The 16,025-nt window shown below is 56.1% G+C and overlaps 1 protein-coding gene across 1 annotated transcript in view; it reads right to left on the bottom strand.

Annotated features, from left to right (window-relative positions):
- MGAT5B (alpha-1,6-mannosylglycoprotein 6-beta-N-acetylglucosaminyltransferase B) overlaps nucleotides 1-16,025 on the bottom strand; it is a 60,362-nt gene that overhangs the window by 30,863 nt on the left and 13,474 nt on the right. Inside the window, exons 3-7 of the mRNA XM_077754968.1 lie at nucleotides 6,719-6,834; nucleotides 6,186-6,259; nucleotides 5,024-5,194; nucleotides 4,137-4,301; nucleotides 3,000-3,169 (exon numbers count right to left, since the gene is read on the bottom strand). Coding sequence (XP_077611094.1) covers nucleotides 3,000-3,169; nucleotides 4,137-4,301; nucleotides 5,024-5,194; nucleotides 6,186-6,259; nucleotides 6,719-6,834 — 696 coding nt within the window. The remainder of the gene's footprint in view (nucleotides 1-2,999; nucleotides 3,170-4,136; nucleotides 4,302-5,023; nucleotides 5,195-6,185; nucleotides 6,260-6,718; nucleotides 6,835-16,025) is intronic.

The following is a 16,025-nucleotide window of genomic DNA, read 5'->3' as shown; positions in this document are numbered from 1 at the left end:
GGGAGGGGGGTTGGGGGATGGGGGATGTGCTATTCCCAGGTGGCACCTCATTAGTCCCTGTCACCTTCAAAATGAACCCTCCAGGTACTGTTCCTCTCTGAAGACACTTCAACTTTCCTAGGCCTACTGCAGACAGGTGCATCAGCCTAAAACAGTAACTCCAGCAGTGTGAATCACAAGCCATGGGAATAAAAACCTTCAAGCCACTAGGGCATTTAGTGACCTCCCGGCACGACCTGGTATCAGCCTCCTTCTCCCCATACTCCTATCTATATAGCTAGTCCTAATACCACCCTCTGATCAAGGTCACATGGAGCCCTACTTGAGTTACTGGCAGACTCCAAGTTCAGAGGAAAACTGAGAGGGTGAGTAGCTGCCCAGACCATGCTGACCTAAGATTGTCTATGGCTTTGTCCCCGCCAGCATCCTCTGCTCTCCAACACTCCTGTGCTACAGAGTATCAGCATTCGTGGCCAGGACAAAGTGCTGATCAGAGAGACATCTAGAACCAATTGACCATCAAGATGGCAGGCGAGTTCTGGACAGAAATCACATGTTGGCTTGAAAACCACCTCAGAGTAAGTTAATGGGCTGATGAAGAAAAGCCTATGTCTAGGCAACAACTCTGGGGCCTTCCTTAGTCGTACCCCGGGGCCAAGTTAGAACAGTCTCATCCAAATACCAGTGAGAAAGAGGAATAGAAATCCAACAACTTTAAATCCCTAACCATAAAGAGAAAAAGATCGATGAGTTTGATTACATTAAATTAAGGCCTTCTCTTCCTCTGGGGAAAGAAGGAAAGAAATGACAGAGACAAGTCACAAATTTGGTGAAGATTTTTAAACAGATATAGCTCACACAAAATTTATATCCATAATATGTAAGGAATGCTTACAACTCAATAAGGAAAAGATAAACAACCCCGCAGAAAGGTGAGCATGGGCATTTCATCAAGGGGAAAGAAGGACAAACATATGACAGAATTCTCGGCCTCATTACTTCTCAGGGAAATGCAAATTAAGAACATAACAGGATATCATGATACCACTTGACATCCTCAATTAGGAAGTCTGATTACACTACGTGTGGGTGAGAACACAACACTGGGAACCTCCAGTTGGCGGGGCTAAATCAGTTTCCATCACTTTGGAAAACGATTGGCATTATTTCACACACTATTTGTCCCCATGACTTTAGTCTATCCCAAAGAGAAACTCAGTCTATATCGCGACATAGGTGCCCCAGGTGACATGTATAAGAATGTCTACCACAGCATCACTCAAAGTAATTTACAAAAGCAGGAAAAAGATGTCCACAATCAGCAAAAACTGATAAATAATTAAGAACCATCCACATAAGGAAATACAGCAGTGAAAATGAAAAAAAAAAAAAAAGCCACATAGAACAACATGGGTGAATCTCCGAAACATAGTAATGGGCAAAGAAAGCAAGTCTCAGATGTTACATACAGTAGATGCCATTTGCACAGAGCTCAAAGCAAATGAAAATAAAAGTAAACCATATGCTGTTTATGGATACATGAGCGTGTAAAAAATTAATTTGTTTTTTAAAAGCAAAGAAATGATAAATACAAATCCAAGTTGCAAGTTTCCTCTTGGGGGGAGGCAGAGAGATCAGGGAGAGAAGGGGCACCAGGTGGACACTGAAGTCTTGGGAATACTCTTTCTTTCTCTTTCTTTCCTTCCTTCCTCCCTCCCTCCTTTCCTTCTTTCTTTCTTTCTTTCTTTCTTTCCTTTCTTTCTTTCTTTCTTTCTCTCTCTCTCTCTTTCTGTCTTTTAAATTAATACTTTAAAAATATTTTTTTAAATTTTTTTAATGTTTTATTTATTTCTAGGAGAGAGAGAGAGACAGCGTGAGCAGGGGAGGGTCAGAGAGAGAGAGGGAGTCACAGACTGAAACAGGCTCCAGGCTCTGAGGTGGCAGTCAGCACAGAGCCCGATGCGGGGCTCGAACCCACGAACCGCGAGATCATGACCTAAGCGAAAGTCGGACGCTTAACCGACTAAGCCACCCAGGCGCCCCTAAAAATATTTTTAATGTTTTATTTTATTTTTGAGAGAGAGAGATGGGGGGAGGGGCAGAAAGAGAGAGGGAGACCCAGAATCCAAAGCAGGTTCCAGGCTCTGAGCTGTCAGCACAGAGTACAATGCGGTGCTCAAACCCACGAACCGTGAGATCATGACCTGAGCCAAAGTCAGATGCTTAACCGACTGAGCCCCCTGGGCGCCCCGGGAAATACTGGGGGAATACTGGCAGAATCGTGTGAGAATACCCTATACCTGCACTTCCTAACATCAGTTACATACGTTTTTCTATGTGTCAAATATTATATAATGAACATTAATAAATAAATGAAGGAAAACTGTATTTCTATATCTTACAGATGCAGTAGTTAAGCCTAATCACACTTGCTCACAGATGTGCACACACACACACACACACACACAATTCTTCCCCCTTTCATCACCATCTCCCACCGCCAAGAGCATCAGGGGGACCCTGTAAAGGCGAGCGTTGGGAAGGAGAGGCATGGAGAGGCGTCACCAGCCCACCTTGCCACCCTCCAGATCTTATCAGCCCCCCAACCCCAGAATAAGCCAGGAGGGAGCCCAATTCCAGAAGAAAAACTCCAAGACTGTACCAAGCCCACCAAGACAGCAGGCAAAGAAGACCCCAGCTACATGACATGGCTCAATTCCACAAATGGATATTTGTCAGCCCCTGAGTGCAAACACCAGGTCACCTGTTGGCCCAAGATGGAGAAAAGGACCCTTTGAACAGCACTATGCAAACACATTTCCTTGGTGCATCCCAAACATGACCAGGAATCAACATGGAGAGGAGCAGGAAATTAGTAATGTCACTAACCACAGTGTACCAAGAACCTCCCAGGGAACTGTAGGCAGAGTAGTGGCCCTGGGGGACAGGTTCCCCTTCCTCCCCCTCCCCTGCCCTCCCCTCCCCTCCCTGGCACTCACCTCTGCAGCTCCTTCAGGGACACTGTGATCCGCAGGCCATGGCCCAGGACGTAGAGAGTGGCCAAGATGTCTGCCCACTGCACCATCTCCCCAAGAGGCCCGCCCTTCAGCACCCTTGGGCTGAACACGTCACCAGACTCCTCCGTCAGGAAGCCAATGTGTACAAGGATCTGGGGAGGACACAGGGTCAGCACGGAGGAGCAGCAGCTCTTGCCCTGCTGCCCCCAGGGAGACCCGGCCAGCAGCAGAGGCTGTCTCCAGGCTGTGTCTGGGCAGGCGTTTTCTGGCACCAGAAAGGGGACCAAGAGCCAGAGTGACCAACTGGGCACTGGGGATAAAAAGTGAACAAGATGGTCACACCCCACTCTCAAGGCGCTTACGTTCCAGATGGAAGAAGTAGACAACAGTAAACACAGACAAGAGATAATTTCATGAAATGATAGGGACTCTGAAAGAAATAAACAGGGTGATGTGAGAGTCAGGTAAATATTTATTGATGGATGGACGGATGGACGGATGGATGGATGGATGGATGGGTGGATGGATGGATGAATAATGGATGGGGGGTTGGATGGATGGATGGACGGATGGATGGATGGTTGGATGGATATGTGGGTGGGTGGATGGATGGATGGGTGGCCAAATGGGTGAATAGATGGATATATGATATCCAGATGGGGGGTTGGATGGATGGATGGACAGATTGATTGCTGGATGGGTGGACAGATGGTTGGATGGGTGGATGGATGGATGGACGGGTGGATGAACAGATGGATGGATGGATGGAAAGATGGACAGATGGATGGACAAACCTACAAATCTCCCCCAAAATAGGCTACATTATTCCCAATATTCTAGGCAAATGCCATGACTTTTCTGTCTGAAAAGCACCAGGTGTCTACGGAATGCAGAACTCCTCCGCAGTGACGGGGAGGGTTTGTCATCCCAAACATGAAAAGAGCCAGGGGCCACCACATGCATCTATCCTGACTCTGCCTCCCCTGCCCCAGCTAAAATTCAAACAACTTCAATAACCTTTCCAAGGACAGACTCAGTGCCCACTTGTAAACCTGGGGCCCTGAGCTCACTTCCTAAGCTCTCTGAGCTCAGCTCCCTGAATGCACAGAGAAGTGGTACCTGCTTCTGGTCCCTCCAGACGCTTCCCAGCTTCTGCGCCAGCCTCTGTGCAGCCAGTGCCCACTGGGCCGTGAGCCGCTTGGTCCGTTTCTTCATGAAGATTAGAGACTCCTTCCCACTGCCCATCAGCTCCAGGAGGTGGGACAGGTTGCTCCGGAAAACTGCCTGGAGGGAGGTCCACACCTGGGTCCTCCAGCCCTCAGCCCTCGGCTGTGCCATCACTGTCACCTGCTGCCCTGGGGACAGGGGCCGGCACCCTCCGTGGGAGGCTGGGGCCTGCTGCAGCTTCCCCTGCCCTTTGTAAAGGCCCACCAGCCCCACAGTCGGGGAGCCCTGCTCTCACCCGCCAACACTAAGCCCCTGGCCCAGCCTTCTGTCCCGAGCCCTTTGGGTGGGCAGCTAGGACGGTTCCCAGGGGTCTCAGCTGCGACCCGGAGGCAGCGAGGGTAGTGGTCAGAGCTGGTACTCGGAAGGCAGGAAGTCCGGGCCACCTTTCAGCGGAGCTGGAGTAATGAGGTGCCTTGAACAAGTTAACGCCACCCCCTAAACCTCAGAGTCACCATCTGTTCGATGCGGTCACATAAAGCCTGCTGGGAGGTTTAAGTACAAATAAAGTGTCTGGAAGGCTTCCAGAAGCAACAACTATTGTTACTATTATTCTTGGCCATTTAGGGGTGCCTCCGGGGCCCCAGCTTGCCCCTCAAGTAGGCCAAGCTTTGCAGCATCCCCAGAAGGTAGGACAGGCCCTGTGGCAGGCTGGGACCTGCCCCCGACCAGGCACGGCAGGCTGGCCTCACGTGGGGCTGACCCCTAAGGACGTCCCACCTGAGGAGACCAGCTGGCCTGTCCACCAGCCCCTCACGGGCCCACCCACTTCCCAGGCCTACCTGGACTTTGGGGAGGGGCTTGGGGGCCGTCAGAGCGGCTGTCTGATTCCTCCAGGGCAGCGGGGGGCAGAACCACTCGACCTCACTCAGGTAGATGAGGAAGGAGCACTCGGTGCCGTCCACCCCGAAGAAGGCGTAGCAAGGGTCAGACGTCCAGCGGGCGCGCATCCACTGTGGAGAGGGCCAGCCTAGGCCAGGGTGCTGACACCAGCCCTACCCATGCCCTTAGCAGGCTCTCGGCACCCAAGTCTTTGGGGACCCAAGGTCCCTCAGGACAGGACCTCTGGGGCTCACACTTAAAGGGGCAGCAAGGGCCAGAAAAAGAAGAGGACAATTGTACCAGGACCCCATGACCCAGCCCCGGGTCCTGGGTGCTGAGAGCCTCGCGGGAGGCCGAGCAGGGCCACCTTCCCGCAGGCCCAGAGAGAGGAAGACCCTGGGAGAATAAGGCCAGGTCACGACACACAGGGAAAAGCTCCAGGGCAAACGGTGGGAGACGCAGCAGCTCATAGTCATGGGGAACAGGATTCAGCTGAGGTCAAGATCAAGAGCAGCCTCCAAGGTCACAGGGACTGGAGTCAGAGCAGGCCCCGCCCACAGCCATCCCCCCATATCACCGAGAACAGGGTCTGCAATGCCTCCACTCCACCTTCTTGGGGAATTCAGAACCAGTGATGAGCAGGCTTTTACGCCATGGACTGCATGACTGGATGGACAGACTTCATGCAGCCACGGGCCCCTGGGGATGAGCCCCCAGAGGTGGGGCTGGGGGAGGGCTTCCTCAGTTCAGCTGGTTGCCAGGGTGGGGAGGAATGGGAAGATGGGCCCACTGGAGAGATCCAGTCTCTGAATTAGTTAGGACTCAGGCTACTGGGGGTGGCACACATATATTAACAGTTTGTTTGCTGTAAGAAAGTACTGAAAACTCCGAAATATGACTGTCCTGGGCAATCTGGGTTGGTGGGCCAGGCAGGTGGCCCAAGCAGAGAGCCACCCCCTGAGGCTGGCCTCTGCCAGCTGGTGCCAGGGTCAGGGTGAGGGGGCTGGGCAGAGAAGCCCCCACTAGAGCTAGTCTGGGGCAGAGCCCTTAAAGAGGAGCCTGCGCCCCACCCCTACCCCACCCGGGTCACCTCTACCCCCGCCCTCAGCTCCCAGGCCTTACCTCCACCTTCCCTGAGCAGTCGGGGAACTTGGGGTCACTAGGCGCCTCACACTGGTCCCGCCGGCCTTCAGACACTGCAGGGAGAGAAGGTCAGCTTGCTGAGGCCCCGGGTGGGTAGAGGAGCCCCGTGGAGTGTTAGAGAGGCCTGGTCTGCGGTGGGGAGGGGTAGCTGGGGAGCCACCTGCCAGAGGGTCCCCAAGCCTGGATTTCTGCCACTAGCTCCCACTCTCCATGGGGGCTTCAGAACCAGTGAGGAGCTGGCTTGAATGCCTATGGACCAGTGCCTGGAGAGGCAGACCTCAGGTACCCACCCAAATGTCCTCAAACCTCTTTGAGGGGGACCCCCAGAGACAGAAGGAGAGGGGGTCACTGGAGGCCTCTAAGACCTCCGTCCTCACGCCAGGTCACAGCAGAGTGAACCCAAGTCACCCCACTAGGAGCCTGAGGCAGAAGCCAGGACAGCCGCCGTGGGGAGCGGTCGGGGCCGCTGGGGTACCGGCCCCCTGGGGGCAGAGGGGTACCCTGGCCCCCACCCTTGCTGTGGAGCAGCAGGCTGTGGTGCAGGATCTGGTCCACCTTCACGGCGATGTCCGAGACGTTCTGGGCGATGGCCTGGATCCGCTCCATGAGGCCGGCCCCAGGGGGAAACCTAGGGGGTAGAAGCCAGGGGTGAGTGGCACGGCTGGGTGCGGTGGCCGTCCCGGGAGGGGCTCAGCGGGGACCCAGACACTGCCCTGCAAGGAACCAAACCACGGAGATGGACAAAGCTGGGCCAGCAGAGGGAGGGGCATGCCCTCCCCACCCTGGGGCTCTCTGACCACCCGCTGCACATGCCACACGGGAAAGCCCACGTGTCTGTGTCATGCATGTCTGCCGTTCACCCCCACATGCATGCACCCTGCGTGCGGGAGGGCAGTGCCTGAGGCCGGAGCAGACAGAGGAATTCTATTCCAGAGCCTGGAGGAGATTTGGCCCGGGACCCCCCAGGCAACGGAAGCCCTTTCCCGGGCATGGCCGGCTGCCCTGAGTCTGTTTCTCCATTTCCTCCCAGAGGGGCCACCCGGTGCCAAAATAAATTCCTCCCAAAGAAGCCTGGGGACTTGCCAGCTATTAAGCCTCTAGTAAATTATCGCTGGGCTCCTGAGCATGAATTCTTCCCAGGATCTTAAACACATTTACTGCCACCGACATCACAGCCCTCCACCCACCACCAGGACTCGCGCGGCCTTTATTTTTGGGGAATTTATTTCCCGGTGTTGATTACTACTCGGCTCCCAGAGCAGTTTATGAGACACCAGACGCGGGCGGTGTCTCCTCGCAAAGACGTGAGCCAAGGCGGCCCCGCTCTGCCCGCCGGCACGTGGGCTCTCCCGGACGTGGCTTGGACCTTCTCGAACTCGGTCATTCCGAGCTTTGATTCGCGCCCCAGCCTCTGGCTCTGCGGGCCCTGCTGACTGACGCTCCACTTATCCCCCGACAAGGGCGTGGGGGGGGGATGTTAGTGCTGCACAAAATGGGATTTACAGGAAGGAGCACTTGTCCAGCTTGAGTGCCTCTCGGGGGAACAGTCCACTCGAGGGGGCACAGCGGTGACAGCTGCCCGCCCCCTGGGGCCACCCCCCCCACTGCCTCCACGAGGAGGGGATGGCAGTGGCCCCATCCACGGGGGGTGCGGGAGACGGGTGGGGGCAGGCAGACACGGAGGGACGGTGGCAATAAAAGGAAGAAAGCGGAAGTAACCACAGCTGTGTTCTCGCAGCTCCGGAGGCCACAAGTCCGGATGGAGATGGACAGTCAAGGATGGGCTCCTTCCGGCGGGGGGAGGGGCAGGAGCAGAGCCTGAAGGAGACTCGCCCAGCCTCTGGGGACAGCCAGCCTTGGCTAGTGGGCACACCACCCGGCCTCTTGGCAGTGTGTGTATCCAAATGCCCTCATTAAAAAAAAAAAAAAAGTTTATTTATTTATTTTGAGAGAGACAGAACGCCAAGCAGGCTCTGCACTGTCGGGGTAGAGCCCAATGTGGGGCTCAACCTCACAAACCTCGAGATCACAACCTGAACCCAAATCAAGAGTTGGACACTTGGGGAGGGGGGATGGGCACGGAGGAGGGCACTCGTGGGGATGAGCACTGGGTGTTATATGGAAACTAATTTGACAATAAACTATTTGTAAAAAATAAAAATAAATAAATAAAGAGTTGGACACTTGGGGCGCCTGGGGGGCTCGGTCAGTTCAGTGTCAGACTTCAGCTCAGGTCACGATCTCGCATTCGTGACGTCGAGCCCCATGTCGGGCTCTGTGCTGACAGTTCGGAACCCGGAGCTGCTTCAGATTCTGTGTCTTCCTCTCGCTGTGCCCCTCCCTTGCTCACACTCTGTCTCTCTCTCTCTCTGTCTCTCTCTCTCTCAAAAATAAATAAAAATTTAAAAAAATTTTTTTAATGGAGAAGCTAAAGGCACCTTCTGGGGGAGTCTTGTGAGGCTGGAATGAGGATCCGCAGCAGTAAGAACGTCGCCTGTGGGCGATCAGCCCTGCACGTGTATCCGTCACGCCCAGGCTGCGGTGGGGCCGGCGCATGTCCGTCTTTTCTCATCATCGCTCCCAAAGGAGCCTTGGGAGACATTCTTCCCCTACTCACCCTCCTCCATGAAAAGTTAAAACCATAGGCGCGCTGCCGCTCTGTTTACACAGTGAGGCCTGGGGAGGGCCACAGGCCATTGTGACGTCTCAGGTAGTTTCCCCCTCAAGAAGCAGGCTTCTCCTTTGGGGGTGAGAGGCCCCCACGGAGGATGCCTGCGTTAAGCCAGAGAAGGAATTCTACGGCCCTGGCCTCCCTTGGGCCCTGCGGTCAGGTCTGAGCGAGCGTTCTGGGGCTGCTTTCCTCGCTGACATGTGGGGCCAGGATGGACATTCCTCTGCCCGGAAGGAACATTCGGCTGACCGCAGCAGGCGGCTGGGAGTTTGGAGCTGCTGGGCCAGGGTTGGGGGTCCAGGGCACAAGGGGGTGCTCCCGGGCACCCCTCCCAACTTCTAACTGAGACCCCAGAGCACAAACAACCCCTGTCAGGGGCCCAGAGACTTTGGAAGCGACCTCACCCCACTTCAAGCCTTCCTGAAGGTCCCTGTCCCTCAAGGCTGCTCCCTGTGACCTTATTTGGAAATAGGGTCCTTGCGAATGTAATTAGTTAAGACGAGGTCCTGCTGAATCGGGTCGGCCCTCGGCTCAGCCCCCGGGGTCCTAATAAAGCCACGAGGAGACACGAGGGGAAGTCGGCCACGGGACAGTGGAGCCACAGACTGGAGGGAGGCGGCCACGAGCCAGGGGGTGCCAGGAGCCACCGGGCACTCGGGAAGGCGTGGAAGGACCCCCCTGGAGGCTCAGGAAGGAACAAGGCCCCGCTGATACCCAGATCTCAGACTGCAGCCCCCAGAGCCTACAGGGAAGATTTTTGTCGTTTTAAGCCGTCCGGTTCGTGGTCATTTTCTGTGGCAGCCCAAGGAAACTCATACAGAACGGAGGGCAAATCGTCTTTACTCCATCACGAAAGAAGAGTCTGGGTTCTCTTGGGCCCCTGGCGTCAGGAATTTCTCTCCAACCCATGCTCCTCTTGCTGAAGCCCCAGCGAAAGCTGCTACTTTCACGGCAGATGAAGGAAAGGTGGGGACACCCTTCACGTCTCAAGCCCTGGGCTGGCGACTCTCCACCCCATTCAGAGATTGACTGGGGAGGGCAAGGGCCTCAGAGTCAGAGGTCATGGATTCGAATCCTAACTCCATCGGACCACTGTGTGACTTTGGGCAAATTACCTAACCTCTCTGAACTCAGGGGTCAGCTCCTATAACAGCTGAATAATCTCAACTACCTCGAGGGGTGATGCGCAGGAGTAGACATAAAGCTCAATATCACGTGCTCAGCGATGCTCAAGATGCCTTTATTCCCTATCTGCAGAGTCACCCGGTCCCCAAAAGGAAGTATCAGAAGTCTTTTTTTTAAAGAAGTGCTACTTAATTTATTCATTTAATCAACCCCAGTTCAAATTTTTTTAATATCTTATTTATTTCTGAGAGAGAGAGAGAGAGAGAGAGAGCGTGAGCAGAGGAGGGGCAGAGAGAGAGGGAGACACAGAATCTGAAACAGCTCCAGGCTCTGAGCTGTCAGCACAGAGCCCAGCGCGGGGCTCGAACCCACGAACCATGAGATCATGACCTGAGCCAAAGTTGGACGCTTAACTGACTGAGCCCCCCCCAGGCGCCCCGGAAATATCGTAAGTCTGACCACAGAACAAAGGACTTCACTTTTTGGGGGATTTTCATACGATAAACGTTTCTCGGGCAACATCACTAGGAGGGGCTTTAAATAGTGCAGTTGGGGCTGTGATTTAACAAGCCCAGACTTGGAGTCACTGCTATAATACTGGATTTCGCATGTGGGTTGCACTTTCATTTCCTTTCATAAATTTTATTTTATTTAAGAGAGAGAGAGAGAGAGACTGGGCGGGAGAGAGGGGCAGAGGGCGAGAAAATCTCAAGCAGACTCCACACTCAGCGCAGAGCCCAACGCGGGGCTTGATGCCACGACCGTGGAATCGTGACCTGAGCCGAAATCAAGAATCGGATGTTCAACCGACTGAGCCACCCAGGCACCCTGGCACTTTTATTTTCAAATAATATATAATGGGTCTTGGAGCGCCTGGGTGGCTCAGTTGGTTAAGCATCCGACTTCGGCTCAGGTCATGATCACACGGTTCATGGGTTCGAGTCCTGCTTTGGGCTCAGTGCTGGCAGCTNAAATATATATATATATATGATTAGTCTTCTCTCCCTGGGAAGCTCTTAAAAAACGACAGTGAATGTAGGTGCCATGAAACCATAGCCCACAGCAGGGCCACAGCCTCGGAAACGCCTAAGTGCAGAAGAAAAAGGAGGGAAGGACCAGGACATCTGAGCGCAAGGGCGTTCCAGTGATGGGGCCCCCGGCAACTCTCTGGACAACATCAGGATTCCTTCTAAAGGTCCCATTGCACAGAGAAAGAAACCAAGGCACAGCAAGGCTGAGTTACTTGCTCAGGGCTACACAGCTATTAAGTGGAAACATCAGGTANGGGGGGGGGGGGGTGCGGGGAGGGAGAGGAGGATGTCAGGACCAAGGCCATCACCTAGGGAGTGACATCACTGGGGTGGGACCCTCAGCACCGCCTCCACCAACGCCCCGCCCCCGCAGGTGGTATCGCAGAAAGCACATCCCTGTCAACATCAACCCTGACCCCGAGGGCCTGTCACCAGGTACAAACCTGGAAAGGTGTGTGCCCGGCGGGGGATGGAGGGGCCCCCACGTCCACGGCCCCTCCCACCCCGCCGCCCAGTCTTCCTCCTGCTGGTGCTGGTGCGAGTGACAGAGGGCTTTTTAATCCCTCCTACTTGGTGCACATTTTTATTCCTTTCCTTTTTTATCTTTGGTGTGTGCACTTGGTGGTTGAGCCAGATGAGCTGGAACGGGTGGGCTTGGGAGGCGGCAGCCTGAGCGTGAGGAGCGGAGACCCAGGGCCACGTCAGGGAGGGGGGAGGGAGGAGGGCGGGCTGGAGAGTTCAGAGAGGCCCCAGGAGGAGGCGCCTTTGCACTTAACCCCATAGCGTAGCGACGTTATTCCTGAGCCAGACCCCTCAGCTCCCCACGGCACAGCAGCCGTTGAGAGGAGAGTGAGGTTCTCCCGCCCCAGCCGCAAGCCGTGGGTGCCAGGCAGGGGCAGAAAAGAGGGGCAGCTCTTAGGGCCAGCAGGGCCTCCAGCCGGCCGGGTCCCACCATCCCTCCCAGCCAGGCAGACACTCCACGAGGAATCACGGGACCTTTTCACATCCCGCACGCCCACCGCACGTGGTCACGTGGTTGCCGTGGGACCACAGGGCTGTGCAGACGACGCAGGCCGGCACCGTCCCCTCCAGGTCTACGATCTGGGCCAGTCCCTTCCTTGCCTGAGCCCGCTTCCCTCATCTGCGAACCACAGGCCTGGACAGGACCTTCCTCACTGGGCCACCGGTCACGCCCGAAGTACGTAATTAGTACCCAACAGAGGGAGGCTGCTATTACTATTTATCACCATCGTTAACTATTATCACGGCTGCTTCAGCCAGCTCTCCAACAAAGTCCACTGGGAGCCGGGACACAGCCCTCGGGGCGGGGGGCCACCCCGGGCGTGGTGTTGAACCTCCCTCTCCCAGCAGAGGGGCCCAAGGCGGCCTGAGTCAGCCCGAGACACAAAGTGTGCAGACCGCAGGCAGGGCCGAGGTGGGGAGGGGGGAACACGCGACCCAGGACCCGAAGGCAAGCTCCCAAGGAGGCCTCTGTTGCCCCTGTCCCACGGGAAGGGGCTAGCAGATGCCCCCACCCCACCCCTAGGAGCTCCTACCTGCCCTGCCCGGGGGAGCACCCCCGCTCGGGGTGCCCAAACCCATCACACTGCCTTTCGGGCACTAAACCCTTCCCACGACATTTGCAAGGTACGAAAGCACAGCCGGAGCTCGAGACACGGGCCTGTGTGATTTCTGAACAACCGGGAAGCAACAGTCCGTTCCGCCTGTGGTTTCGTACCCGCAAAGGGAAAGAAGGCCGAGCCAGGGCTCTGGTCACCCTACTCCCCAGCCTCAGGGAGCCACTCGGAGGAAACTCGAGTATCCACGGCGTTCGAGTTCTCCTGCCTGAGCGCCCCTCACCTCGCACCCACGGGCTGACCACCAGCCCCTCCGCCGAGGACAAGTGGCCTCCTGGAGCCGGCTGGCCCCCCAGGCCCCCCCAGAGATGCAGCCAACAGCACTGCCAGTCACAGGGCCAGGGCCCAGCTGTCCCATACACGTACCCTCGGCCGCGCTCCGGTCATCCGCTCGCTTCCGGCCAGGACAGCCCCCCACCCCTCATCGAGAGGTCCCCTGAGGCCCCAGGCCCTCCTCTCGGCCCCTGAGGCAATCACCTTCTCGGCCCTCAATCCCTGACCCCTTGAATAAGCCCTCCCGGATGCCTGGGGAAGGAGGTTGAATTTCGTGTTCCTCCGGTGATTTACGAGGGTTGCATTCAATTAACAGGGCATCGATCCCCGCACAGCTGGCCAGCGTGCCTGCTGCGCGCTGTGACTTTAATGCGAAACGAGGCTCTGAACACAGGTGCCCACAGACACGCTTGCCGAGAGAGAGACAGGCACGCACGGCCAGAAACACGAGCGCCGTGGGCGGGGACACGGGTCCTCTCTGTGACCCGCTCCCCGTCTGTTCCCCGCTCACACATACCCGCCCCCCGGATGCGAGAAACCCCTGCCCCAGCGCCGGCTTTCCCTGCAACTCGACCGCTCTCCTCCTCTGATTTTTGGCCCGCTTCGCCCCCGCCGTGACGCCGTGGGGGGCTCTGACCTTGACGGCGTGTCTGCCAGCCCCTTCCCGAGCAAGGGCAGAGAGCACCTGCCTCCTGCACCAAGAAATACACATACGTATCCACACACACATATTCAGGTTAGAGCGAGAGGCAGGCAGACAGGCAGGCAGACGGGCTCTCTCCCCACCATGGACGGGAACGGAGCGGGAGTCGGGCTGTGCGTGGTTTTGGCGCGCGGGGAAGGGATCAGTGCCGTGTGAGGGGGACAAAGCGGGGTGTTGAAGCTGGCCTGGGGGACGCAGGAGCCAGACTCCGGCTCCCGCCCCCACACCCCAGGGCCCGGAGGATTTTTTTTAATACCTCACGTGTGTATTGCATTGAAGACCCACGGAGATCACACTGTACAAGCGCACCCTGCCTGCCCTGCAAACAGCACCTCCCTGGATGTTGAGAATCTGTCTTTGTCAGGACGCCTGACCTGTTCACACTTATCCTCATGTTTGCTAGGTTTCCGCCCTGGAAGCCTGGCTGCCCGTGTCACCAGCCGCCCGTCCCTCCCCACCAGCCCTGGGGTCAGACACGTGCCCCCCCATCTCCACCAGGAGGCCGTCCTGTTAGGGAGGGGCCCCGCACGGCGGGGGGGGGGGCACAACTGAGGCACGCCTTTAAAAGCGGCCCCCGAAGTGGTCTCCCCAGGTTCCATGCCCACCTGCCCACTCAGACCCCGGGGCCTCTAGGCTCAGCCCTGCCTGCGCGCAGGTGGCCAACAGCATCTAGGAGCATTTTTGAGTTTTTCTTTTTTTAAAATGGAAAAACTCCTCTGGTTACCCAGACGAGAACCTCGACACGCCTCCTTCTGGCCACCTCTGCTGCACTGTTTATCGTTACTCTCATTTTATTGGGTCCTGCGTGCACATTCACAGTCGGACTCTGTTTATAATTACAGAACCTGCTCTTTTCACATTGTCACTTATTAAAATCCCTGCGGGTCCTTGCCGACGTCCCATCTGATGGCGGCGTAAGCCCCACGGGTGGAGTCGCCACAGTCTGGGCGCTGTTTCCTCCCTGGCAGACATTTCAAGTGTTGTTCAAAGGTTTTTATTTTTAGATTCTATTTTATTTTTAAAAATTTTTAATGTTTATTTCTGAGGGAGAGAGAGAGGCAGCGTGAGCAGGGGAGGGGCAGAGAGAGAGGGAGATACAGAATCCACAGCAGGCTCCAGGCTCTGAGCTGTCAGCACAGAACCCAGCACGGGGCTCGCACTCACGAACCGTGAGATCACGACCTGAGCCGAAGTCGGACGCTTAACTGACTGAGCCACCCAGGCGCCCCTAGATTCTATTTTATTTCAAGTAATCTCGCTACACCCAACACGGGGCTCAAACTCACAACCCCGAGATCAAGAGTCGTCTGCTCCACTGACTGAGGCTGCCAGGCGCCCCGTTGCTCACACTTTCTGACGCTATAAAAAATGTCCACGGCCAACATGTTCTCAGATGTGTCTCTAAGTCATGATTCTTCTCCTAAGACGGATTCCCAGCACAACACCACCAGGTCCAGGGCCGAGACCACATTCCGCTTCTACCCTCACACGGCGGCCGGGGGCCCCTGGGTTCCAGCGGCTCCTGCTCCCAGGCGCCTCAGGACAGCAGCTAGGCACCCCCGTGTGGGCCAGCCCCCTCCGTGTACGGGGCGGGGATGGCAGAGCGCACGTGGCTTCTGTCTCCCTGCCACGCTCACGCGGTGACACATTCACAAGTCCCCGGCGCCCGAGGGCACGCAAACTACCTGCCTTTCCTCCCCCTCCCCCTTCCTTTCTTCAACGGGCACTTAGTGAACTCTGGGACCCAGAAGTCAAACAGGCAAAACCCCTGCCCTCACAGAACATACTTTCCAGCTCAGCAGACGGACGTTGCACAAACAAATCATGAAAGTACACAGGGTGAGGTGGCGATAAGCGAAAAGGGATGGGGAGTCCGGGAGAGTGGGTGCAGCTTGAAACAGGTCCTCAGGGAGGGACTCACTGGTGACACTTAAGCAAACACCAGAGAAAACCACGAGAGTGAGAGAACTGATTCACTTGGCTGGATCTGAGGAAAGAGCATTCCGTGCAGAGGGCACAGCCTGTGCAAAGGCCCTGTGGACGGAGGGAGACGACCGTGCTACAGGAACAGCAGGGAGGCTGGTGGGCTAAAGCCCAGGGAGTGAGATGGAAGACGGCAGAGGAGGATCCAGATGCGCAACAGGGCTGGGCACACGGGGGTCACAGGTCCTGGGTGTGATCGGGAGCCATGGGGAAGGTGGGGAACCGAGAAGGCGCCTGGCCAAAATTGGTGTCTATTTTTAGGTAAGCTCCACGCCCGACGTGGGGCTTGAACTCACAACCTTGAGATCAAGAGTCACATGCTTAACTGACTGAGCCAGCCGGGCGCTCCTGAAACGGTATTTTAAAATAATCTCTCTGGTTGCTAAGTTGGGAATC

Source organism: Crocuta crocuta, unplaced genomic scaffold (assembly GCF_008692635.1).
Source record: "Crocuta crocuta isolate KB4526 unplaced genomic scaffold, BGI_CrCroc_1.0 scaffold50, whole genome shotgun sequence".
Taxonomy (NCBI): domain Eukaryota; kingdom Metazoa; phylum Chordata; class Mammalia; order Carnivora; family Hyaenidae; genus Crocuta; species Crocuta crocuta.
The sequence above is the reverse complement of the archived record's forward strand: the minus strand, read 5'-3'. Positions and strand labels throughout refer to the sequence as shown.